The sequence below is a fragment of the Aquarana catesbeiana genome, linkage group LG11 (genome assembly GCF_042186555.1).
Source record: "Aquarana catesbeiana isolate 2022-GZ linkage group LG11, ASM4218655v1, whole genome shotgun sequence".
NCBI classification, from domain to species: Eukaryota; Metazoa; Chordata; class Amphibia; order Anura; family Ranidae; genus Aquarana; species Aquarana catesbeiana.
The window spans coordinates 50,084,640-50,112,559 of record NC_133334.1 but is presented as its reverse complement, the minus strand read 5'-3'; the positions used below and the strand labels follow the sequence as shown (position 1 = coordinate 50,112,559).

Below are 27,920 nucleotides of genomic sequence, written 5' to 3'. Positions count from 1 at the left end.
TGTGCAGATATGTCCCCGACTGGCTGCTAAGGCTGAGCCAGACGTTCGTGCCTCCATCATCGTTTAAAGTTGGAAAGCACCAGGAAGAAATGGCCAGTCAGTAACAGAGGGAACCTAAACCTGCTAAAGAATAAGTGTATAAGGAATGCTGCTTGGAGTTTGCAGGCAGTGAGAGGGGAAACTCTAGAGCAGGGATATGCAATTATTGGACCTCCAGCTGTTGCAGAACTACAAGTCCCATGAGGCATAGCAAGACTCTGACAGCCACAAGCATGACAGGCAGAGGCATGATGGGACTTGTAGTTTTGAAACAGCTGGAGGTCCGCTAATTGCATATCCCTGATCTAGATAATAATCACATTGAAAAAATGTGCCTGTAACTCTAAAAAATGATAGGCTGTTCTTTAAAACATAAAGGGTGGTAGGCAGCGCTGCTTTTTATTGTTCCACTGATGTAGGTTTTAGATCTGCTAGACTTAGCACAGCCTGAATATTAAGGTTATAAAACACATGCACACAGCACTGCAAAAGGAAATGAATTCTCTGTCATTATTCAATTTACCATTTTCCACTAGGCAAGCTATTGGTGAACCTCTCACCAGCAGAACATAATTAAATCATTTGCACATGCTGGGTTATAAATTGGAAACAAAAAATCCTATTACATTATCACATGCAATAAAAAAGGATTTTGAAGGCTCAGTCCACACAAAGCCAATAATAAAGTAAACACTGCCTTGAAAAAGTATTCACGCCCCTCAAAATTTTCCACATTTTGTCATGTTACAACCAAAAACATATTTATTTTATTTTATTGGGATTTTACGTGATAGACCAACACAAAGTGGCAATGTGAAGTGAAAGGAAAATGATAAATGGTTTTTACATTTTTTTTTACAAATAAATATGTGAAAAGTGTGATGTACATTTGTATTCAGCCCCCCTGAGTCAATACTTTGTAGAACCACCTTTCACTGCAATTACAGCTGCAAGTCTTTTTGGGGATGTCTCTACCAGCTTTGCACATCTAGAGTGACATTTGTGCCCATTCTTCTTTGAAAAATAGCTCAAGCTCTGTCAGATTGGATGGAGAGCGTCTCTGAACAGCAAATTTCCAGTCTTGCCACAGATTCTCGATTGGATTTAGGTCTGGACTTTGACTGGGCCATTCTAACACATGAATATGCTTTGATCTAAACCATTCCGTTGTAGTTCTGGCTGTATGTTTAGGGTCATTGTCCTGCTGGAAGGTGAACCTCCTCCCCAGTCTCAATTCATTTGCAGAATCTTACAGGTTTTCTTCTAAGATTGTCCTGTATTAGGTTCCATCCATCTTCTCATCAACTCTGACCAGCTTCCCTGTCCCTGCTGAAGAAAAGCATCCCCACAACATGATGCTGCCACCACGTTTCACGGTGGGGATGGTGCGTTCAGGATGATCTGCAGTGTTAGTTTTCTGCCACACATAGCGTTTTGTTTTTAGGCCAAAAAGTTCAATTTTGGTCTCATCTGACCAGAGCACCTTCTTCTACGTGTTTGCTGTGTCTCCCCACATGGCTTCTCGCAAACAGGACTTCTTATGGCTTTCTTTAACAATAGATTTCTTCTTGCTACTCTTCCATAAAAGCCAGACTTGTGGAGTGCACGACTAATAGTTGTCCTGTGGACCTGAGCTGTGGATCGCTGCAGCTCCTCCAGAGTTACCATGGACCTCTTTGGCTGCTTCTCTGATCAACCACTTCCATATGACATCCTGAATTTTGAGTTGCGATATTCGAATGATGCCTGCACCTACAGGCATCATCCAGATATCATCTTTTTCGGGCCGCTTGATCGATCTTACAGGCGGCGAGAGGGGACATCCCACCCCCTTCCGGGCTTGCCCGTGCGATCGGGGAGCCTGAGAACGTATCGGTTGCCTCCGGAATTTGGTCATAGAGACTTCTGGTGACCAGATGGTCATCTCCATGACCCTCAGAGGCCCAGACAAGACGTTATGACGTCACGTCCAGGCCAGCGGATGTAAACAATACTGTGTGATGTAAAAAGTTGCAACGATCGCCATTTTATTCCCTAGAGTTTCTGCTAAAAAAGCATATATAATGTTTGGGGGTTCTGAGTGGTCTAGCAAAAAAAATGTATGATTTTTACACGTAGGAGATGAGTGCCAGAATAGGCCCGGTATGGAAGTGGTTAATGCTCTCCTTGCCCAGCCTGTCAGTTTAGGTGGACGGCCATGTCTTGGTAGGTTTGCAGTTGTGCCATACCCTTTCCATGTTCAAGTGATGGATTGAACGGTGAGATGTTCAAATCTTGGAGTATTTTTATTTATTTTTTTATAACCTAACCCTGCTTTAAACTTCTCCACAACTGTATCCCTGACCTGTCTGATGTGTTTCTTGGACTTCGTGATGCTGTGTGTTCACCAAGGTTCTCTTACAAACCTGAGGGCTTCACAGAACAGCTGTATTTGTACTGAGATTAAATTACAAATAGGTGGATGATATTTACTAATTAGGTGACTTCTGAAGGCAATTGGTTTCACTAGATTTTAGTTAGGGGTATCAGAGTAAAGAGGGCTGAATACAAATGCACGCCACACTTTTCAGATATTTATTTGTAAAAAAAAAAAAAAAAAAAACTGAAAACCATTTATCATTTTCCTTCCACTTTGTGTTGGTCTATCACATAAAACTCCAATAAAATACATTTACGTTTTTGGTTGTAACATGACAAAATGTGGAAAATTCCAAGGGGTATGAATACTTTTTTCAAGGCGCTGTACCTGTGCTAAAAGCAGACAGCAATGAGGCATAACATGGAGGTACCTAGAGGTTATTGCAATCAACTTCAAGAGCTTCCTGGGACTGTGAGCCCAAAAAATGGGGGGAACTCTATTATGAACTTGGATATTGGTGCTTTGACCAGCTTACTCTTACCCCTCACTATTGGTTTAGAAAGTGCCACTTATCACACTGATAGACCAACAGTGAGAAGTTGGGGGGGACCTAAAAAGCCAACTTCCAAGCTGAAGCCAATATTTGCACAATGAAGCACTGATTTTCAGGGCTCCCTGGGTGCTCTGGAACATAAGTGATCAGTTTTACTTTCTTTCCTGCAGTAAGAATTCATTTACGGCATGGATGGATGCTAGGTTGTTGTTCACCGACTCATTGACTTCAGCTGCAAAAACACTACAATAGAATTTTTGGCTCAGATCCATCCTGCTGCAGCCATTTCAAATCTCACTCCTCTTGCTAAACTCTCTGTAATGCTAGCTATTAGATGGATCAGCCGGGTCACAGGGACCAGCCAGGATTCAATCTATCTATGGGCAGGCTGATTGTACCCAAGTTGATCCATCATGTTGGATTTTTAGCATGCAAATATCGCCAGTGGCTCCCCGTACCTCCCGTTAGAACACAATTGTTTCCAAGGAAGGGATTCCCCCATCAACACAGACCTGTGGTTGCAGGAAAGAAAATCGCATAATCTATCTCCTGCCTAAGGGAAAATGTATGAAAGCTGATATATTTCACCACTACAGTCCCAAAATGATATGTAAAGCCTGCAAAGTATATGTGAGGCAGCCCACACATTTAGGACTGCTATCCTAGAACGACTTGGTTCTCCATGTTTCGTTACTCTAATGCTACATACACTCGGTCGGAATTTCCGACAACAAAAATTTGAGAGCAGGTTCTCAAATTTTCCGACAACAAAATCTGTTGTCGGAAATTCCAATCGTGTGTACACAATTCCAAAGCACAAAATTCCACGCATGCTCGGAATCAAGCAGAAGAGCCGCACTGGCTATTGAACTTAATTTTTCTCGGCTCGTCGTACGTGTTGTACATCACCGCGTTCTTGACGTTCGGAATTTCCGACAACATTTGTGCGACCGTGTGTATGCAAGACAAGTCAACATCCGTCGGAAATAAATCCAGGATTTTGTTGTCGGAATGTCCGATCGTGTGTACAGGGCATAAATGTACTTGAGAATTCCATTAAGCCTATTTCGTTATGATCCAGTTATCAGCTTTTATAAAGCTCTGTTTGGCCATTGTTGCTCTGTATCTGGCATGTGTTCAACAATTTATTTTCTCCCCTCTATTGCTCATCAGCTCTTCATGGCACTGATCTGCCAGCTATGGCAATAAGCACTGCCAGGGACAGATTAGATGCTAGGGGCATCTCAACACCCCGCTTCAATGCCTAATCTGACATTACACCTGACAGTAAGAAGAATAGAAATCAAGCTGATCAATCTGCAAGCAGCTCAGGCTGTGGCTCGGCAGTTTCCCACAGAGCTTCTACTTCCTCTGAGATGTTTTCTGCTCACGCTATTCGCCTATTATAAACTGGTTTCACTTCCCCAATCCCCCCTATGCAAAACTAAAAAAAAAGCCCACAGCTTCAGACCCCTTTCACCCTTTCACACTGGGGCCGCCTGTGCATTAGCGGTAAAATGCTGCTCGTTCAAGCGATGCTTTACCGCTGTTTAATCGGTGCTTTTCGGCTAGCGGGTGCTTTTAACCCCAAAGAAAGGGGTTAAAAACGCCCGTGTTGCGGCACTTCCGAAGTGCTTTTCAGGCGCTGCCCATTCATTTCAAGGGGCAGGGCGTTTTGAGAGCACTGTATACAGCGCTCCCAAACCGCCCCAAAGATGCTGCTTGCAGGATTTTTTCTAACATCCCGCAAGCGCACTGCCCCAGTGTGAAAGCTCTCGGGCGGCAGTTTTCAGGTGCTTTACAGGCACTATTTCTAGCGCTACAATGCCTGAAAACTGCCTCAGTGTGAAAGGGGTCTTAAAAGTAAAACTTTTTTTTCTAGATTTGCAAAGAGTGGTAGTGGTGGTGGGCTAGAACCACTGTCAGTTATTTTTTTTTTATTGCTGTAGTGTTCTCACTGAGGACATTCACTTTCTCTAACTGTCCAGATCATCACTGCAACTGGGAATAAGACCCCTTTCACACTGGAGGCGTTTTTCAGGCACTACAGTGCTAATAATAGCGCCTGAAAAAAAGCCTCAGCTGCAAACCCAGTGTGAAAGCCTGAGTGCTTCCACACTGGGGCGCTCCGCTGGCAGGGCGTCACAAAAAGTCCTGCCAGCAGCTTCTTTGCAGCGGTGGAGGAGCGGTGAAAACACCACTCCTGCCCATTTAAAACAATAGGGCAGTGCCGGCAAAGCGCCGCTGTGGCAGCGTTTTGCGGGCGGATTTAACCCCTTTCTCGGCCGCTGGGGGGTGGGTGGGGGGGTTAAAACTACCCCGCTAGCGGCCAAATAGCGTCAGTAAAGCGCCGCAGAATACACTGATCAGCATTGCTGCCATTGGTTGAAAGTGCTAATCGAATGCTGATTTTCCAGCACGACTGTTAGACCTGCTTCTGTTGAACATACAGCAGCATGCCACGGACCAAAAGTCAGCTGGTTCCTGTTAAATAGGCCGATTGCCGACCCTGCTTTAGATAAAGTTTAACTAATGAAACTGACAAACTGAAATTCAGTGAAATTGACAATTTTTTTTTATATTATAGTGTAGCGAGGCTGCACCTCCACACCAGTTGATACATTTTTGCAGAGGAAAAGGAAGAAGACACTCTTATAGGAAATGGGAATTTACAACTAGTAGGTTGTGCATGCTCAAAAAACAAGCAATCAGAGGCAGCCACATGAACTGGAAAGGGGTTCTTTGGCAAATGTAGTCCAGGAAAGGATTACAGGACTGTCCTTCAGGGAAGAAATGCACTCAGACACTGGGATGCAGGTAAGAAATATTTTTGATGCAGAAAAGGCTATTTTTAAAATGCCGTATAAGTACAGGAAAACGATGCTTTGACTAAAGTGATACTGAGCTCCCTTTAAAGAAAAATGCATATACTGCCTTTCCTGCTTCTTGTATCGTCAACTGCTGTATTAGTAAGGGAAGTCAAACATGGAAGAATCTTCAGAAACCTAAGTTTTTGGAAGTGTAGATTGAATTTAAAAAAGAAAAAAAAAGTTTTGTAGATTTCTAGGTTCTTTGCTGCACTCTTCCCACAGCGGACTGAACCCCTGAGAGCAGAGGAGGGTACTAGGAATCTGAAATTGTCAATTCCTTGCTTCTACAGCAGGTGATTTCCCCCTACTAATTCAGTGAACAGCAGTGCAGTTAGGAGAGGGTAGTATCCAAGTCCTTCTTTGCAGGGAGCATTTAGTTTGGGTTTTAGGGATAGAGTCACTTTAAGGAGGTTCTCTGCACACACCCACACACTGTACATGCCACTTCTGAACTCACTTGGTGTGAGAAGGCCAGTCCCATTGTCGGGACCCTGTGAGAATCTGTCACCACAGTATTAGCTGTCTGACCCTGTGCCTTGCTGAAAGTAAACATACACTGCACACAGCAAACCATAGACAGACAAAAAGAGACAGAGAGAGATGAAAGAAAAGAAAGATAAGAAAGATATGAGTGCAGGTACAAGACCACCCTAACATCTAGACAGCAATACATCTTCCATATTAAAAGTAATAACCTACTTCTACAATCTCCCCGTTCATCACCAGACACGAGCTTCACACAGCAGGTCCACAGTCAGAGCAATAAGCTCAAAGTGGATCTCTGCTTCATTGAGCATCGTGTAGATTTGCATTAGGGAGGCAGAAGATGGCGTGTGCTCCACATCACAGGAAGTGACAAGCTCACCTGCGATGGTGGGGACGTAGAAAAAGACGTGGCGCAGACATCCTGGGAATCCTCCACAGACGGGTATACGGTGCCCTGCTCCTCAGAAGCCCTGTTAGCAAATATTGCAAAAAAAAAAAAATGCACAAAAATAAAATTGTATTGGTTAAAAGTAAAAACCTGTAATTAGTACAGCAAATGGAAAAATAAATTAAAAAATCAATCATCTTTATAACATTAAAGTTCGGAACACATACACAGCAGTATAGGTCTACCTGTCTGAGGTTACTGTATTTCATCCAGGTATAGCTGCAATGCAACAGCCCCCCCCCCCCATAGTGCCTTGCCGATTATGATCATGTGTTCTGGGAACACCTGCTACCTAGTCATGTCTATAGGCAGCCCTGATGTTCCCAAATCCACCCATAAGCTTTTTAGGGCCTATGTACACGGGCTTCTGAACATTTGAGAATTTCCTTCTCTACTTACACATTAATGGGTATGCAAAAAAGTTTGATGCAGTTTAGGAGGTCAACAGCAGGACTGAATGACCTATGAAGGAACTGCAATGAAAATCAAATGCTCATATACAAGCTGAAAGCATCCTAAAATTATGCCACATTTTCCTAATCTACACCAGCCCTTGTGTCTTCCAAAGAGAGACAGAGATGCATGGCACCAAATCATGTGACCAGCAGCTGCAGTGCTACATGTGAGGATCCTGCAGAACCAAAGCATAAGTGGGCTACAGATCAGAGGAAGCTGGCTGGCCGTTCTGACTTTGGCACATTTACAGAGTTTCCTGGCTAACTATAGAAATTCACTGATTGATTTCTCCTGCAGCCTCTTTTTGTTTGGTTGGCTTTAGCGTTAAATATCACATAAGCTATAAAAATCTGGGTAAAAGGAAAGGGAGCTATTGTTCATTACAACCCAACTTTAGTTATGTCTACTAATGCATGACCTCAAAAATTCCAGGCAACAGGTAAATCAATCAGAGATGTGCTAACTCTAGCAAGAGAACAATGCAAGTAAACAAAAACATCCATTTGACACTTAAAATGAATGTCTGTCACAATTGGGAAAAAAAAAAAATACAGTACATGCCTATTTCCCCAGGTTTAGTCCTTTAAAACGCTGCAATTACAAAAATATTTGCTGATCTGCAAGAAATCAATTGAGCTCCTACCTGCAGCTCTCAGCACTGCCTCTGCTGCACTGAAATCCCAAGTAGTGCTGTCAGTCCTGCCAGAGTTCTTTTCTCCTGAACTACAGAACAAGTTTTATGTAGTCCAATACAAGAGATCTGGGCAGGAATGAAAACGCTGCTTGGGATTTCAATGTGGCATGTTGTGATCAGCTCAAGCAGGATTTTAGGAGCACACTGGATGTCTGAAAGATCAACAGGTATTTTTCTGTATGTCCACTGAATGAGAAAGAGAGCAAAATGCTTACATTCAACTGAAGCACACCTTTACTGTGTGAACTGTACTTTTAGGCAACAAAATATTTTGTGTGTAGTTAGCATAGCCAAGGTGTCTGGTCAATAATTCTCAGTAACCAGGTCTTAAGCCAGGCATAGACTGTTCAAATCACGGACAGTTCAGCAGGGACAACCTGAGATTCTAACTATGTATGGGCAGACTGATTGTTCCCAAGTTGATTAATCAATCAACTTGGGTACAACCAGCATGTCGAGTTGTTCATGAGATTGCCAGCAGCTATAGCTGCTAGCAATGATCACTGTTTTCCCAGGCAGGATTGCCCCACACCCCAGCTTTAGTAATAATAAAGTATATGGAAGTAATAAAAAAAAAAAATATATATATATATATATATATACATACATACATACATACATACATACACACACACACACACACACACACACACACCCTCCTGTGTCAAGCTGCACGGATATATTAGAAGACCTGGTCTTTTAATATATCATTATGACCACACTCTTGGCTTGTGTGATCACATGAAAATGGAAAAAGGGTTCTACATGGCATATACAGTGATCACTACAAGTGCAATATGATGCCAACCTGAAAAAAAAAAAAAAAAATGCCATAAATGTCTGACTGGTTCTCCCTATGTGCAACCAGCCCAATATAACCTAAAAGACTTCTGGAGTACATTTAACCTAAAAGTTTAGCTACAAAGAAAAAATAAATTTTCCAATACACACCACTGTTCACAATTAGACTTCATGCACACTGGACGCTTAGCCATGGAGGCATGAGGCTCCGAGGTTTCATGTGCGGGTGGATGGTACAGGCGCATTGTCCAGCCCTGCTGCCAGCAGCCTGTCAAACTCTATAAGAGGCTGACAGTTGCTGGTCAGAGCAACAAAACGTTTTTACGTTTAGTGCAGTATGCGCCTACCTTGTACAGCTAATTTTCCATTAAAATTTACTCCAGAAAAGAACAGTCCATTTAACAAATTGCAGAAGCAGTACAAAAGCTGGTCCAGCTATGGGAACAAACCAGTGAGCAAAATAATAATGATCCCACAATACTTCAGGTGAGGAACCAGAATTTTCTATTAAAAAGCTCAACTTCAGCCAAAACTTAGTTTTGGATAGCTTGGGGAAACATCAGAAATTTGGTCAGGTTTTTACTGCTAGCTATGACCCCACTGGGGAGATCTCCTTCCTGTCCCTGTGCCCATCAGGACAAAAAAAAAAAAAAAAATTTATTATATATATATATATATATATATATATATATATATATATATATATATATATATATATATATATATATATATATATATATAAAATATAATATTATATATATGAGTGTCACTAGAAAACACAACACAGACAGGTTCTAATCCTGTCCTGTTTTGCAAAAAAAAAAAAAAAAAGTAGTATTTGATACTTTGAGAGAGATTTTTGATCACCTCCTGTTCCACGAAGCCCCTGTGACAAGGACAGAAAATGTGGGTAAATCTTCCCACTGTGTACACAGGCAGCAATAAAATCATTGCAGAAGTTCTAACTTTGCTTCTCTTCTAAAAATGAAAAGGTTTTGGCTGGAATTGGGCTAACAGTCTTCATGAAATATTAACCTATCACCTACAGCAGTGAAAGCTGCCATTTTTTGCTAAACATTCATTTGGTTTGATCTATTAAAACTGGAGAGTGCAAAATCTGGTGCAGCTGTGCATGGTAGTCAATCGACTTCTAAGGCCCCTTTCACACGGGCACCTCCGTCTTGAGGATTTTGCTTGCTCAGAAGGATCGCTCTGCTGATCCCTGCTGAGCAGGCGGATGACAGTCTCACTCTTCTCTATGGGGAAATCGGGTGTTAACGGACCGCCTGTCCATTTTCATCGGATCCTATCTGATCTGATCAGCTAGAAGGATGAAAAATAGGACCACCACTCATCTAGATTTTACGGGCAGGATCGGATGGCGGCGGGTGTCAGCGGACATGTGTCCGCTGACATCCACCGTTCCATAGAGGAGACTGCAAGGTCCAATTAGGTCCGCCTGAAAAACAGACAGGCGGACCTGAACGGAAAGCCTGTGTGAAAGGACCCCAACTTCAGCTTGTTCAATTAAGCTTTCACAATAAAACCTGGAAGCCGATCTGGGGGCCTATGCACAGCTGCACCAGATTTTGCACTCTCCAGTTTTAGTAAATCAATCCCATAGTGTCAAATCACAGGAAATCAAAGCAAATGGGATTAGCTTGAAGCATGGCCCAGAACACAAAAGATCTTCCTCAGTTATATGAAGACTGTATTTATGAGCATATATTATGCCTACTGTAGTTTTGTCCATAGAAAATATAATATAAAGAGGACTTGTCATTTTGCAGTTGACAGATTACTGGGAAGAAGAAAGATGGTAAACTAAAAACGTTTTAGTATATTTTTGAAGTGTGACATTTACACTTTGCCTCATTAAAAAAAAAAAAAAAAGGTTATTTGATTTTTAGAGAAACTGGGAAAAAAAAAAAGATAAAAAAAGAAGGAGAAGCGAAGCACTTCTCTGCCTCAGAACAGCAGGAGTGCCCTTAATCTCATCACGGATCAGATATTTAATGAGCCAAAAGCGGCCAGCACTGAAAATCACTGTTTGTTTTTCTTTGGGCCAGGCCACCCACTTTTAGATACCAGCAAGGCAGGTTGCGGGCAATTCAGCCTCAGAAATCCATTGAAAAGCAAAGGGGCTTAGAGCTATCTAAAAAAATCAGATCATAAGAGCTGCAGAGAGGAAGATGTAGAGGTGAATGGTTATGATTTTTTTGTATTTGCATTTGTCTCATGCTTCTGTCTTCTCTCTGTAGTCCGTTAAATTGTCTGCAGCATCTCAGGAGAATATCGGTGCAAGCTTCACACAATTCTCTTCCTGCTTAATTTGCCAGGCTAGTCTTGCATACAAGTAGGGGACTGCCTAAGCCGGTTCGAACCTCAGCCGGTTCAGCAGGAACCGGCCAAGATTCGAACCATGTATGGGCAGGCTGAATGTACCAAAGTTGATTGTACTAAATTTTGATCAACCAGCCTGACAGATTTTACATGCGATTATTGCTAGCAGCCGTTATAGCCGATAGCAATATTCCCGGTGTTCTCCCAGCAGGGACCGCTTCGCCCTCTGGGAGAACACTATGGTTCCGTGGGAGGCACTCCCCTGTCAATACAGTCTGTATTGATGGGGAAATCGAGCCAATTCCCTTGGTCTATGGCTGGCATTAAAAAGTGGTTTTCATCAGTGGATCAGGGGTGTAATGTCAGGCTTCTGCAGACAAGTCCTGCAGCTTTCTGCCCCTACCTTTATATGTGCGGTCTGTTGAAATGTTGATACCTGCATGGCTTGTGAATGATTTACAAGATCAGCTGCCCTGGGAGACGGTAGTTGTACAGTGCATCCGGAAAGTATTCACAGCGCTTCACTTTTTCCACATTTTGTTATGTTACAGCCTTATTCCAAAATTGATTAAATTAATACATTTTCTCAAAATTCTACAATTACCCCATAATGACACCTTTGGCACCAATTACATCCTCAAGTCTTTGAGTATGATGCTACAAAGCTTGGCACACTTACAGTGGGGACGGAAAGTATTCAGACCCCCTTAAATTTTTCACTCTTTGTTATATTGCAGCCATTTGCTAAAATCATTTAAGTTCATTTTTTTCCTCATTAATGTACACACAGCACCCCATATTGAAAGAAAAACACAGAATTGTTCACATTCTTGTAGATTTATTAAAAAAGAAAAATCAAAATATCACATGGCCCTAAGTATTCAGACCCTTTGCTCAGTATTCAGTAGAAGCACCCTTTTGATCTAATACAGCCATGAGTCTTTTTTGGAAAGATGCAACAAGTTTTTCACACCTGGATTTGGGGATCCTCTGCCATTCCTCCTTGCAGATCCTCTCCAGTTCTGTCAGGTTGGATGGTAAACGTTGGTGGACAGCCATTTTTAGGTCTCTCCAGAGATGCTCAATTGGGTTTAAGTCAGGGCTCTGGCTGGGCCATTCAAGAACAGTCACGGAGTTGTTGTGAAGCCACTCCTTCGTTATTTTAGCTGTGTGCTTAGGGTCATTGTCTTGTTGGAAGGTAAACCTTCGGCCCATCCTGAGATCCTGAGCACTCTGGAGAAGGTTTTCATTCAGGATATCCCTGTACTTGGCCGCATTCATCTTTCCCTTGATTACAACCAGTCGTCCTGTCCCTGCAGCTGAAAAACAGTCCCACAGCATGATGCTGCCACCACCATGCTTCATTGTTGGGACTGTATTGGACAGGGGATGAGCAGTGCCTGGTTTTCTCCACACAGACCGCTTAGAATTAAGGCCAAAAAGTTCTATCTTGGTCTCATCAGACCAGAGAATCTTATTTCTCACCATCTTGGAGTCCTTCAGGTGTTTTTTTAGCAAACTCCATGCGGGCTTTCATGTGTCTTGCACTGAGGAGAGGCTTCCGTCGGGCCACTCTGCCATAAAGCCCCGACTGGTGGAGGGCTGCAGTGATGGTTGACTTTCTACAACTTTCTCCCATCTCCCGACTGCATCTCTGGAGCTCAGCCACAGTGATCTTTGGGTTCTTTACCTCTCTCACCAAGGCTCATCTCTCCCGATAGCTCAGTTTGGCCGGACGGCCAGCTCTAGGAAGGGTTCTGGTCGTCCCAAACAGCTTCCATTTAAGGATTATGGAGGCTACTGTGCTCTTAGGAACCTTAAGTGCAGCAGAAATTTTTTGTAACCTTGGCCAGATCTGTGCCTTGCCACAATTCTGTCTCTGAGCTCTTCAGGCAGTTCCTTTGACCTCATGATTCTCATTTGCTCTGACATGCACTGTGAGCTGTAAGGTCTTATATAGACAGGTGTGTGGCTTTTTAATCAAGTCCAATCAATATAATCAAACACAGCTGGACTCAAATGAAGGCATAGAACCATCTCAAGGATGATCAGAAGAAATGGACAGCACCTGAGTTAAGTATATGAGTGTCACAGCAAAGGGTCTGAATACTTAGGACCATGTGATATTTCAGTTTTTCTTTTTTAATAAATCTGCAAAAATGTCAACAATTCTGTGGTTTTCTGTCAATATGGGGTGCTGTGTGTACATTAATGAGGAAAAAAAATTTACTTAAAAATTATTTTAGCAAATGGCTGCAATATAACAAAGAGTGAAACATTTAAGGGGGTCTGAATACTTTCTGTCCCCACTGTACTTTGGGCAGTTTCTCCCATTCTTCTTTGCAGGACCTCTCCAGCTCCATCAGGTTGGATGGGGCGCATTGGTGCACAGCCATTTTCAGATCTCTCCAGAGATGTTCAATCAGGTTCAAGTCTGGGCCACTCAAGGACATTCACAGAGTTGTCCTGTAGCCACTCCTTTGTTATCTTAGCTGTGTGCTTAGGGCCGTTGTCCTGTTGGAAGACGAACCTTCGCCCCAGAGCACTTTGGAGCAGGTTTTCATCAAGGATGTCTCTGCACATTGCTGCATTCATCTTTCCCTCGATCCTGACTAGTCTCCCAGTTCCTGATGCTGAAAAACATCTCCACAGCATGATGATGCCACTACCATGCTTCACTGTAGGGATGGCATTGGCCAGGTGATAAGCGGTGCCTGGTTTCTTCCAGACAAGACGCTTGCCATTCAGGCCAAAGAGGCTTTGTTTCATCAGACCAGAGAATTTTGTTTCTCATGGTCTGAGAGTCCTTCAGGTGCCTTTTGGCAAACTCTAGGCGGGCTGTCATGTGCCTTTTACTGAGGTGTGGTTTCTGTATTGCCACTCTACCATACAGGTCTGATTGGCGGAGTGCTGCAGAGAGGATTGTTCTTCTGGAAGGTTCTCCTCTCTCCACAGAGAAAGGCTGGAGCTCTGTCAGAGCGACCATCGAGTTCTTGGTCACCTCCCTGACTAAGGCCCTTCTCCCCCGATCGATCAGTTTGGCCGGGCGGCCCGCTTTAGGAAGAGTCCTGGTGATTCCAAACTTCTTCCATTTTCGGATGATGGAGGCCACTGTGCTCATTGGAACCTTCAATGCTGCAGAAATTTTTCTGTACCCTTCCCCAGATCTGTGCCTCGATACAATCCTGGCTCAGAGGTCTACAGACAATTCCTTGGACTTCATTGCTTGGTTTGTGCTCTGACATGCACCGTTAACTGTGGGACCTTGTATAGACAGGTGTATGCCTTTCCAAATCATGTCCAATCAACTGCATTTACCACAGGTGGACTCCAGTCAAGTTGTAGAAACATCTCAAGGATGGTCAGTGGAAACAGGATGCACCTGAGCTCAATTTTGAGTGTCATGGCAAAGGCTATGAATACTTATGTACATGGGATTTTTTTTCATTTAATACATTTGAAATCTTTGCAAACAAACTTCTTTTATATTGTCATTATGGGGTATTGTTTGTAGAATTTTGAGGGAAATAATGAATTTAATCCATTTTGGAATAAGGCTGTAACATAAAATGTGTAAAAAGAGAAGCGCTATAAATACTTTCCGAATGCCGCATGGTTTTTAAATTGTGACAGTGGATGCGGGGAGAAGTTTCCCCACCCACTGTCACACAGAGGTGGGGATGGGGGAAACTGGCAGTAGGAGCTGGAACTTGTTACATGTTCCACCCTAAATATGGGTGGAACATGTAACATGTTTCAAAAGATGAACTTCACCTTTAAATGTCACACTTAAAAAATACCACAGACTAATTATGAAAATAAAGCCTCTTGTGTTCCAAGGCATTGTGCATTTCTATGGGGTCTCTGGGGGTATAGGTCTTTAGGCTGGGGACCTCTGTGCTTGTAGGCGATACGTGTGCATGCTACCCGTGTCCTCACCTGTAGTTGCAGGGATGCATGTGTGAGGTGCTGGGGAAAGGTCGGTCAACAAAGTGATCAATAATAATCCCCATGATGGGCTGAGTCCTCTCAAACTGCCTGAAATGCAATAAACACATTGATATGTTATTGAGCTGCCTTGCTCCTCAGTCCTGTAGATCACCCAATCCCACCAGGGCAGGAGACAGGTGGGAAAAGTGCATATGACAAAGGCAGCAAAAAAAAAAACACCATGGAGGTAGGTCAGGCCCTTTGTCATGCAACACTGCTCTGGGATGATCCTTAGGAAGATGCGAGTGTATACTGAGAACAATACCAATCTTTGGTAAGGGACCTCATACCAGAGGGATGACCAGGCTTACCGAGTGGACATAAAAGCCAGATTAGTTCTGTAGGCACAGGTCAGGGTAAGCGTCCCTATAGGGGTCCCCACTGTTCCAACACGTACCGCCTGGAAACCTGGGGAAAAAAAAGTATTTAGTCAACACAGATATTTTGTAAGCACTTGGGCACACAGGTATCAGTGCATCCTGTCTATCCTCTGATTATTTCTAGAGATGAAAAAAAAAAAAAAAAAAAACGCAGAAAAGATTTAGAAGCCCTCATAGAAACCATTGCTTTCCAGGTACTTGTGGAGCCTTTCATTTTCTCAGTTTTAAAATGAAATGGATAAATTAAAAGAACTGCAAAGCACAAATCCATGTTTAGATTTAGGTAAACACAGGAACTTTGCAGATATACCAGTTTACATCTACCCTTTCATGTCATTTAGAGAGGTGCTATCCAGGGCTTAGCCTCTTCAAATCTTCTTTTTACTTGCAGCCATCTTTTACTCCTCCCTCCCCTGTAGGATGCCATATGCAATTAAAAGAAGGAAGGGGGGGTGTCCTTCCTCCCTGTACACAGAAGTTAAAGTAACGCTTTCATGATCAGACTGCTTGATTACCTCCCCATATCTCCTCTCCACGGTGCTCATGTCACAGCAGCAGAAATTGAGGGTGGGGTGGTAGTCAAACCCTGCACAGTCCTGTACAAATATCCTCTTGCATGGAGAGCGGGATTCAACCTATAGACCACTTAACTCTGACTTACAAACTACATTTAGCATAGAGCAGCAATGCAAAGTGAAATTGTGGGTTGCCCACACAGCACAATAAATGTTCTGCCTTTTGCAGATGCACGGGCTCCGTTAATTCTTAATGGCACCCCTCACGATTACACCTATTGCATGTACATTTGCTCTCCCTAAAATGCATGGTACCACAGTGCAAGCACAAGCATAGATCAGCCTATTATAAATGCAACATGTGAGAACATGCAAAAAAAAAGCGCTTGGACGCACCTCCTTGTGTGAATGAGCCCTTCAGACTGGTGCAATTATGTTGACTAAAAAAACTGGACCCAGCTATGCTTTGGCCCACCAAGCAACCTTTGACGACTACTGAGGTGCAAATGTGAATAAATCTTGCTTACATTATAGTTAAATTATGACAGACAGTGAGAATATTATATGACAACTCAGTTATTTCTTGTGAATGTCACATATAATTAATTATAGATTTTACCTTCTTTAAGACCCAAAAGCTGAACATCTCCAAAATATATCCTGCAAAAAAAAAATTTCAGGAAAGAAAAAAAACACAAAAAAAAACAAAACACACACCATTAATATCAGCATAAAACTACCCTTACACACAGATATGAATACAATATACTAATACACATCCTGTATGATTTTTTTTTTTTTTTTTTTAAACAAACACTTCCAAGGATGCACTGTAGCATTCTCCTATCAAGAGGTTAGGTTAGGAGTAAAATTTTAGGACAACAAGCTCTAATCATGGTTATGTGTTAAAAAAATGCACAACTCGTGTTAATGCACAATTACATACATTTTGATGTGTTTCTATTGATTTTTAATTGAAAATGCATCAAGGGAAAAATGCACAGGTGTCAATAGTCCCTAAATCCCATCTCTGGACTACTTACCTGTAGAGAATGACATATTCATGCCCCTGCTTCCTGGACAGCCTGTAGGCCGGCGTTACCCTAGTGACTGCCAGTAAGGATTTCAGTAGCAGCGACAGCCGGTTATACACAGTATAGGAGACCTTTATCTCCCGGTCACATCTAAAATACAAAAAACTCCAATAAGTCATAGAAAATAAAATCTGACAAGTAATATCTCATACCAGTACACTGTATACACAGCAAGCTCATAGAAATCAAGCCTCTGAAAAAAAAAAGATAAAGATTACTTCATGGTTGTATTAATCTCACCAGCAGGTGGTGCAGCAAGTGAATTCTTCAAGTATATATTTTAGTCCAGGTAAAACCTTGGCAATTCCTCCAAAAGGAATTTACATGCTTGCCCCACAAATCCCACTTTAGAAAAAAAAAATGTATCTTTCATTTTGAACTGTGGAATCACAGCTATTATTCCTGCATTTTGGATAGAATAGGGTAAGGTTAGAGCCTCTTGTTCACTTTTTATGGCTGTCTGTCTATGACCCAGCTGGAAAGATTTTGTCCCACTTCCAATGACACACATTAGGGTGTAAAATACAGTGTCCAGGGCAAGGAACACAGACACAGCAAAAAAAAATAAAAAAAAAATAACAAGCTCTCATCTAATAATTTCTGTCTATATATCCATTTGAAAAATGTGCCCCGACTTCCTGTACTGATGACTGCTGCCATTGGGACAGGGAGTTTGGAAAAATCCCTGCTGTAGGACAGAGAAAGCAATAAACCCGACAGTGGTTCTAATCCTCCCCTCTTCTATTCAAAACAGGCTAACATTGCCAAAATTACAGACTTAAAGGCTTAAAGCGTCAGCGGCTGCATGCAGGGTGAATATCTCCTAAACTGTGCAGGTTTAGGATATATTCATTTTATCTACAGGTAAGCCTTATTATATAGGATTACCTGTAGGTAAAAATAACCAAGTGGGTATACAACCGCTAGATTTTTACCTTAATGCGTCTTCTGCATTAAGGTAAAAACCCTTCTGTGCTGCAGGATCCCCCAGCCCCCCCCTTGTACTTTCCCTGAGCCCGATCTCAATCCAGCGCTGTGCCCAAGCGCTCTTTCTCCTCACTGGGCAGACTGAAAGCAGTGGGAGCCATTGGCTCCTGCTGATGTCAATCAAATTCTGTGATGAGGGATCGGGGGGCTAGGCCGAGCCACGCCGTTTCTCTATAGAGGCAGCTCAGCTTGGAATCGAGCCCACAAGAGACCCCCCATAGAGATCGGCTTCCTATGGAGGGCACTTATCAAAGAGGAGGACCCAGGAGCACCACCAGGGAACCCCATGAGAGGAGGATTGGGGCTGTTCTGTGTTAAACCATTGCACAGAGAAGGGAAGTATGACCGGTTTGTTATTTGGGAAAAAAAAAAAAAAAAGAAGAAAAAAAAAAGGGAAGTTTATAATCACTTTAAAGTTAAACAATGGGCACAACATATTCCCCTTCACTATAGTCCTAAGTTGGCACAAAGAACATAAATCCATTTTTTTTTTTTTGCACAAAATGCATTTTCAAGCCCAATTACCACCTTGTGAAAGTGGCAGTGACATAATCAGTTTGCATAACCTGTGTGGAGCGCAAAGCTGTAAGAGGGATCCAACAGGTCCTCCCACTACAGAAAACTATAAGAGGAAGGGGGCAGAGACAAGACCAGTCACTCTGCACAAGGGGAGAGAGCAGCAATGACTGGTCTTTATTACAGGAAGTTGCTGCACCAAATCAAAGTACAAGAGTGAATTTATGCTGGATTACTGCACAAACCTACAAAAAAAAAAGCAAAACAAAAAAACAAAAAAAAACCTACACCACAACAGTCTTGTATTTAGACTATATATCTGTTGTCAACTTTAAGATTATCCAAGACCAAAATAAAATAGGAGTGGGGAAGGGCTAGAACCGCTGTCAGGTCCTTACTACTAATGTCCCTACTGAGCAGATTTTCCTATACTAAGCATTCAAAAAAACAGTAAGCCCAGGTTCACACTGAGGTGTGGCAATGAAGCCGCGCAAGTTCAGCTGAACTCTTACGATTTCACTGCCGCATATCAGTCCCGATTTCGGCCGCAACTTCAGAGACATCTGTGCAGGTTTCTGCACAGATGTGGATGTAAAGTGCAGACCGAAATCGCAAAAAGTAGTACAGAAACTACTTTTTAAAATCGGTGAGGCGAAGCAAATGCAGCGTTGCACCGATTAGCAATTGCCACCGATTTAACATGCGATTTGACATCTCAAATAGTACCAATGTGAACCAGGGCTAAGGGTTGGTTCACATCAGCGAAGTAATCCAGCTGAGATTGCACCGTTTGTTTTTAGGCCCCTTTCACACTGTCGGACAGATCAGGTCCGCCTGTCAGTTTTGTCGGCGGACCTGAACGGGCGCTCCATGCTAGTCTATGGAGCAACAGATGTCAGCGGTGACATGTCCGCTGACATCTGACCCGGTCCGATCCGCTAAAATCAGACAGATGGCCCTACGTTCGCATCCATCCCTGGCAGGTCGGATGAGATCTGATGAAAACGGACATGCTATCCGTTTTCATCTGACCTCTCCATAGCAACCAGCGGCGCTCGACAAGCCCCTCCCCGCTTAGTGAGCAGAGAGGGACCTGTCATCCGCCGGCTCAACGGAAATCAAGGGAGAGATCTCCCGCTGAGCTGGCGGACAGAGGCGGACTCCAGGGCAGCAGATCCGCCTCGTGAAAATGAAGCCTTAAATTAACTTTGAGAGGTCACACAGAACTCAAAGTTCAATTGCCAGCTGCGCAGTGCAAGGTATTGCCTCGCACTGAGCTGCGCTGAGAAAAAAAAAAAAAAAAAAAAAAAAAAAAAAGTGCTGCATGCATGCAAATTCCCTCAATTTACAGAGATTTCTTCTCACTTCCTGTTTTGGTTACGGGACAGGAAGTAAAAAGGTAAATATTTCCAATGGCAAATAATAATCTGACAAGGGTTATAACCCTCCCTTACTCTATCCAAAATGGAAAAAAAAAAAAAAAAAAATTAAAGTCTGCCTATCATTCTACTTTAAGGTTGGTTCACACCAAATGCGGTGGCACTGCGTTAGAAAGCTTTTCCAGCAATGTTCCACCTCATGGTAAAAGCAAAATGCCTTGTCTCTTGAGCCCAATTCACACCGCAGTGGTGCATGACCATGGTGCACTCAAAAACAAATGTTTGAGTGCCCCATGGTCATGCACCACTGAGGTGTGAAACCTGACAGAGGTTCTAATCCTTCTCCACTCTATAAAAAATTTTTTTAAAAATATGAAGTTTTGCCTTTAGTTACGCTTTAAAATTCTGGATTACCCTTCGCTTTCTGTCACCAGGACAAATATTAAGGGGTGACCAGAATATCTGACAGGGTTCTAAGCCTTTCCCAGATCTATCCAAAACTAGAAAATACGTTTTTTTGTTCCATAGTTTCACTTTTAAGAACATTTATACCTGAGGGATCTAGTGTTTACTTATCAGAACAAAAATGAAAAAGGTTAAGGTAACTAGCGAAGGAATCTTCCTTAGAGAAAACACATCTGGAATTTGGGTGGATTTAAGAGGAATTAAAAGTTATTAGTCATCAAATGTGACATTTCAGATCTATACTACCAGATAAAATCACACAGAAGAACATACAATATGCTCAAGACACAATGCACAATGCAATCATATATTTAAAGGTCACACTAAAACAAAATGACAAGACACTTTCAAATGTATTTCCCAGAAGTAGAAAGAAAAAATGTCACTAACTTTTCATTCATTTCCAAACACCACACTTCAAGTTCCATGGAATCACCCTGCAACATATTGAGAATTATGATTAATATTTGGGCAGGAGTCATAGGCAGGACCCTGAACATACTGAGAAAGTATAAGCCCCACCATACAGGGACCTGTAGTTCCTCTGCAGCTCGAGGGAAGCAAACTGTATATCAACATTACACAGAAACCACAATGGGTCAGCACACATGGCTTGCGGCACCGGGGTCCTCTATTCAAATCACAGCCAAGACACTATCTGCATGGAGTCCATATGTTATCCCTGTGCTTTCATGGGTTTCCACCGGGTACTCCGGTTTCCTCCCACACTCCAAAGACATGCTGGTAGGTTATTCGGCTCCGGCTTAAATTGCATGTGGAGATCAGACATGGGGGTTGATTTACTAAAGGCTAATCCACTTTGCACTACAAGTGCACTTGGAAGTGTAGTGTCTGTAGATCCGAGGGGAATCTCTGCTGATTTCTATCATCCAATCATGTGCAACCTAAAATGCTGTTTTTTTTTTTTTTTTTTTAATTTTCCTTGCCTCCCCCCACTCAGATCTACAGCGACTGCACTTTCAACTGCACTTGTAGTGCAAATTGGATTTGCTGTTAGTAAATCAACCCCATGGAGTCTCTAGAATTCAAGAGGATGGTATGAATCACTGCATTTTTTTAATATGCCAACAGTAGCAACATTATATGTATTTAATGGATTCTTTACAATGCAAGATCTGCTTTAAAAAGGATCACTTTTGGGAAAAAAAATAAATAAAAAAAATAAAAAAAGTGTATTTATTTTTTTTATTTTTACTAGGAGCCTGCAAAGCATTGCTCCAGCGATCAGCAGATCACAGGTGAAATGCAGGACTCCTGCAGACTGTCTGTGCAAGTCAGGGGTGTCCAAACAGTGGCTCACGGAGCTCTCTTTTATGGCCAGCGACAGCGTGCACTAGTATGGCAGGTTGGCAAGCCTAGATCGCGGGATGCCAAATCGCCATCTCAGAGCATCAGTGTTGTGAATGAAGCTGGCAGTAGAGGAAGCAAGCGGCTGCACAGCAGAGCCGCATAAGCTGATGCTTTCTGTATAGCGCCAACTCCTGCCTCAGGTGGAATTATACCAAACGCACTCTGCCTGGAATAGCAACCACCGGCAATACCAGAATGGAAGAGGGTTATTAAAAAAGGTAGAGAGAAAAAAAAAAAAAAAAAAAATTAAAATATATCCAACCCAATCGGACCCTCCATTCATCTCCAAGGAGCGGCAGATGTAAATGTTTTTTTGTCCATTTAAACCCACCTACCTCCAATCCAATCCGCTAAATAAAAAAAAAAAAAAAAAAAACAGAAGGGGACCTGTCCTCTTCCATCCGGGTGGATCGGAAGGCACATAGAGTAGAGCGGGCTGTGTCTGCATCCGTTCTGCAAAGGCAAAGTGGACATGGACCTGTCATCCACTCATCATGGCCGTGACCGGTTACCAAGTGGCCTTCACTCTTCCAAAATGTTGAGCACCCCTGGCGTAAGCTGTCTGCTCATACCTCGTACAGGCAGTCAGTTGCACACTGACAGGAGGGCCTCGTACACACAGTACAAAAAAAATCAGAAGGGAAAAGTCGTAAGACGAGCTGTCTGCGGATTTTCGGATCATCAGTACGGTGCTTTCGACAGCCGGTTTGACTTTTTCATCAGACAGAAGCTGGATGTGCAGGCTATAAATTTTTTGTCGGATGTGAACTCAACATCTGATTTTCGGACGGTCAGTACAGAAATCGTCACACAAAAGTCGAAAGTACAAACACGCATCCTCGGAATCAAGGAACGAGCCAGAACAGTTTGGTTCTGTAAACTACCATTCGTAATCTAGAATTAACATTCGTGACGCGGCAGCTGATGAAATGTTAAAATGCAGCGCACATTCTCATCTTCTTTAACCATTTCCAGACCAGCCGCCGCAGTTATACTGCGGCAGCTTGGCTCCCCTGCGCGAGCCATCGTAGCTCTACGTCGGCTCTTTAAGACACTTTAGAAGGCGCACGCGCCTGCAGCGTGTCCCCAGAGCCGATGCACGTGCCCGTGTCAGAGCGAGAACCGGGATCTGTGTGTGTAAACACACAAATCCCGGTTCTCTCGGGGGTATAGAGACAGATCGTGTGCTCCTACTAAGTAAGAACACCGATCAGTCTCCTCCCACAGTCAAATCGATATTACAATCGCACACGTTCCTGGTCAAATGACACACAAATAGTGGGTGCTGCAGCGATTACCAGTTGGGTTCTGGAACATCAGACAAAAAAAAGCCTTCTTGGACAACTTTTTGCTGATCCATGGTGTGCTGGCGAAGATGTACGCTCCTCCCACAGTCAGTCCCATTCCCAGTTAGAACACACCTAGGGAACACAGTTAACCCCCTTCCCTGCCAATGACATTTATACAGTAATCAATGGCTATTTTTAGCTCTGATCACTGTATAAATGTCACTGGTCCCAAAAAAGTGTCAAAAGGCGATATAAAAAAAAAAAAAAAAAAAAAAACCATAAATCTATCCCCCATCTTGTAGACGCTATAACTTTTGCACAAACCATTCAAAATACGCTTATTGCGATTTTTTTTACCAAAAATATGAAGAATACATATCTGCCTAAACTGAAAAAAAAAAAATATTTAAAAAAAAAAAAATTGGGGGGATATTTATTATTGCAAAAAGTACAAAATATTGTGTTTTTTTTTTTTCCAACTTATCGTTTTTTTTGTTTTTTGTTTAAACCACAAAAAATAAAAACCGCAGAGGTGATCAAATACCACCAAAAGAAAGATTTGTGGGGAAAAAAAGGACATCAATTTTGTTTGGGTACAACATCGCACGACCGCGCAATCGTCAGTTAAAGCGACGCAGTGCGTATCGCAAAAAAATGGCCTGGTCAGGAAGGGGGTAAATTCCTCCGGGGCTGAAATGGTTATAATGAAGCTGCTTTGCTGGTGATACAGATGTAGTTATGCCAAACACATTTTAAAAAGGCATTTCGTTTGTACGATCTGAAAATCGTGAATCAACGCTCACCAAAATTCGACCAACTTCTACTAACATGAAATTAGCATAAGCGGCCCAAAAAGGGTGGCACTTGAGAAATGAACTTCCTCTTTATACTCTCATAGTACGTCACTACGTTCGTGTTTGTCAAACGACAATTTGCGGATAGTTAGTATTCAAGACAAAATCCTGCACACGCCCTTTGGATGAAAATCAGACGCTCGGTCGTACAACAATCAAACCGTGTGTACGAGGCCGAAGACTCAATGAACTACTAGAGCATTCAACAGCACCCTGATAGTTCATTGAGAACTACCAGCCAACAGCCGCAATGTCTGCGGCACTTGTAATTTATTCACAGAACTCTGTGGCGTTTTTTTTTTCTTAAATTGTGACAGCTAGTTCAGGGAGAAGATCCCCCGCTCGCTGTCACTAGAGGCGATAGGGTTGGGGAGCGGCTGCAGCAGTGGGAACAGGTTACATATTCCACTCTGAAAATGGATGGGACATGAATAAGTTCACCTTTGGGAACATTTTACTTTAAAGTAAACCTGTGTCCATGTAAAATGGCAAGCTGGTAGTGGTTTGCAATGTGTGCATGAACAAGATTTTTTCCAGCACTTTGCCTCTCATCACAACACTGGGACTGATTATGTGCCTAGGAAGTGAATGGAATGCACATGCAGATTTCAAACAGCAGGAGATAAGAGCACAAAATGAAGGTTGTTTGACATGAAAAGGATTTTTTTTTTTCAATAAAAAGTGGATTTACACTTATTACTTCAAAAACTCTTAGCCGTCATACCTCTGAGGTCTTTAAAGAAATTTCGACACACATGGAGCGTCCAACTGCAGGCAGCTGACCAGATAGGGCTTTCTTGGCTTCCTGGGTAACCTCAGGGATGTCCTTGATTGCCAAGTTAAACTGCAAAAGGCAAAATGTTTAATCTATAAACGCTGGAAAACCATCAGCAAAACCAGAAAAACATCCCATAGTCTATTATCTATACAAGCAATTTGCCTATATAAGTTCTGTATAATAATAATAATAATAATAATAATAATAATAATAAATATCCCAATAGGGGATTCGTGTCAATGGGCATCAAACACACACACTGGACTAAAAAACACACCATTTGTCAAGAGAAGGTTGAGTTCAATCTGCTTTTCCAGCAGGTTAAATACATTGTAATAGCATACTGTACATGCTGCATTTAAAGAAATGCTGAGATGTCATGTACATAGGAATCTACTAACCCGCATCTGAATTTTGTGTCAAGCACAGGGAAAATAACACCCATGTACATGAGCCCTGAGGCTTACAAACTGAATACAAACATAACAAATGATGCAGCACATTTTTGAAGTGGACATTCCTTAAAAATCGGAGAATGTGCTTGAGCAGACATCACCTCCCAGAAGCTTCAGAAGCCACATTCCCGGGAAAGTATTTTTCTCCTAAAATCTGTTGTTTTGGAAAATATTTATGTACCACTTGTTTTTTTTCTAATTATTATTATACAGGATTTATATTATACAGGATTTATATAGCGTCACCAGTTTGCACAGCACTTTACAACATGAGGGCAGACAGACAGTACAGTTACAATACAAATCAAATACAGGAGGGATCAGAGGGCCTTGCTCGTTAGAGCTGACAATCTAGAAGGATGTTACAATCCTGTTAAATGTGTACCTGTTATTTAGATGTGGACAAAAGACAGCAAAGAACATAAGAAGGGAAGGCTAAGACTGTTGCTTTTTTTTTTTTACTTTTACTTATTGATTTATTTTCTCTCTAGGTCCCCTTCATACCTGTAAAGTCCAATTTAGTGTGCCAAGGCAGACAATTCAATTGAATGGGCTGCCAATGCATACCAGGCCTAAAATCAGACCTGCACTATTTTTTCCAATGCAGTGTATCTGACACACAGTAGTGGGTTACCGTTTACTGTGTTATGCTGCAACACAGGTTTCATTGGGGCAATTAAAATTAACGTGTTGCCGCAATGTGTAGATGTAAAACTAGTCTTAGTTTTTAAGATTAGAAACTGGCAGGATTTTACTGCAATGGATTCACATTTATGACCGGCTGTACACTCCCCCTGCTACACCTTAGGTGCAGGAAAATGCTGGGAATTTTACACTACGCATATTTTATGCCTGCAAATGTTCATGTGCATATAGCCTGAATAAATACATAACTGCATTAATTGGTGTTTTTTTGTTGTTGTTTTTTTTCCCCCCAATCTGTCTGAAGCTCAGCTTTCAACTGGAAAAATATGTGTTTCTGCTTTCATGGACTGAAGTAATTTGGCAGAGAGCATGACACATAGGAAATAAGTTCTTTTTAACTAGTTGAGATTCAAATATGCTCATTATGAAAAAAAAAAAAAAAAAAAAAAAAATGATACCTCTCTAGGTCAATCCACACTTAGGCCCCTTTCACACTTGCGCGACTTGGGACTTCAAAGTCGCATGACAAGTCGTACCCCATGATTTCCAATGAGTACCATTCATATCTGTGCGACTTCAAAGTAGTCCCTGTACTACTTTGGTCCGACTTTCATGCGAGTTGAGGTCCATGGACCTCAATTTTACACAGGCATTCCCTGAAATCGCAGCCGCGAAATTACGGTAAAATCATGCGACTTTAAAGTCGCGGCAATGTGAAAGGGGACTTACCTGCACAAATAGATTAGGTGCACACCCAGCTCGTCACTGACAATATATTGCTTCCCCAAATGAGAGACGGCACTATAATGTAAAACTCAACTAATTTACTGAATATATTCCATAAGGCAAAGTACAACAGGAAAAAAAAAAATGGGACCTCTTAAAAGCGAAGTATCTCCAAAGCTTTTTGGCCATACTTCTCTTCTGGGTCACAGGAGTGCACTTATTTCTGCACTCCTGTGATCTAGGTTAAGACAACAACGGTTAGCCCGATGTCAGCTGACGTCACACAGCCAGTCCAGGCTCTGCAAGGATCCTGTCTTTAACATCAGGATCAACCCACATGCCTGCCCAGCTCTGGCTCAGCTTCTTAGCACACCACTGAGAGCCTGAGCCAGCCGCCCCTCCACAGCCTGGTGCTCCAGTGAGCCCTGGAGGGATAGAGCTCTATGAAGACTGAGAACTGAGTGATCAGCGGTCATGTGATTGCTCAGTTCTTGGTCTTAGAGCTGGTGGGGGACAGATGCAGCATTGGACTGATGTCACAGCCATATAGATGAGAGTATGTATGTTTATTTCATTTTCCACACTTAACCTTTAGGCGTTTCATGCCTAACAACATTTAATTATAGAGTGATTAAGAATGAACTTTATGATTAAGTGAAGTTAAACTTGGAACGTGAAAAGGTCTAATTTTCCTGTTGTACTTTTGGAAAATATTCGATAAAGGAATTTTAAGTTTCAGGCTGGAGTGCAGTCATCCATTCTGGTGTAAGAACACTCTCAGTTACAACATAATTCAGAGAAAGAGTCGCTCATAGCTCCTTTTTTTTGTATTCTTTTTAAAAATGAGCCCGCAAAGACACATGGGTCCCCATGAACACACTAATCCGTTTCACGGGAGGTGGTTCAATGAAATTGCAGGTTATATGCGATGTTGTAATTTCAGATAAAAATTGTGCTCAGTGATGTTCTTTAAACTGAAAAGAATGATTATACTGAAACTTTGACCTGTATTTAAAAAAGTTTTACCCAATCTGAACCAGTTGGAGAGGAGGAAGAACGGGTACATATCTTGTCCCCAAGTCGAGCCTGGACAATCACCTGGACAGTCTGCAGAATGAAGAGAGTTTCAATAAAAGGTCATAAGTTTAAGAGTAGATCCATATAAGTGACAATGCCGTTCAGGACATTTGTCAAACATTCCTCATTTTCCCATCTGAACTAGTACATAAAAAACAGTTTAGGGCAGACTACAGAACTTACCCACTATGAACGCCAGAGTGTGTATAATACAAATACAGATATATAAAAAATATCATTAGTTAATTCATAGACACGGGATGAACAATGTATGGTACAAATAAATTAAACGACAACCAGTGCTCTTCAGATGGTTTCTATACAGTGCCTTGCAAAAAGTATTCACCCCC

The 27,920-nt window shown here is 42.2% G+C and overlaps 1 protein-coding gene across 6 annotated transcripts in view; it reads right to left on the bottom strand.

Annotated features, from left to right (window-relative positions):
* The window catches only part of ATG13 (autophagy related 13), a 65,604-nt gene that overhangs the window by 15,938 nt on the left and 21,746 nt on the right, over positions 1 to 27,920 (bottom strand). For 2 of the 6 annotated variants that reach the window (XM_073604299.1, XM_073604302.1), the window contains exons 3-10: positions 27,520 to 27,600; positions 24,614 to 24,733; positions 20,766 to 20,812; positions 16,978 to 17,118; positions 16,554 to 16,594; positions 15,351 to 15,447; positions 14,989 to 15,087; positions 6,687 to 6,777 (exon numbers count right to left, since the gene is read on the bottom strand). In XM_073604299.1, the coding sequence (XP_073460400.1) occupies positions 6,687 to 6,777; positions 14,989 to 15,087; positions 15,351 to 15,447; positions 16,554 to 16,594; positions 16,978 to 17,118; positions 20,766 to 20,812; positions 24,614 to 24,733; positions 27,520 to 27,600 (717 nt within the window). Of the gene's footprint in view, positions 1 to 6,278; positions 6,378 to 6,686; positions 6,778 to 14,988; positions 15,088 to 15,350; positions 15,448 to 16,553; positions 16,595 to 16,977; positions 17,119 to 20,765; positions 20,813 to 24,613; positions 24,734 to 27,519; positions 27,601 to 27,920 lie in introns of all 6 variants that reach the window. The other 4 variants (XM_073604301.1, XM_073604303.1, XM_073604298.1 and 1 more) reach the window with 3 other exon arrangements.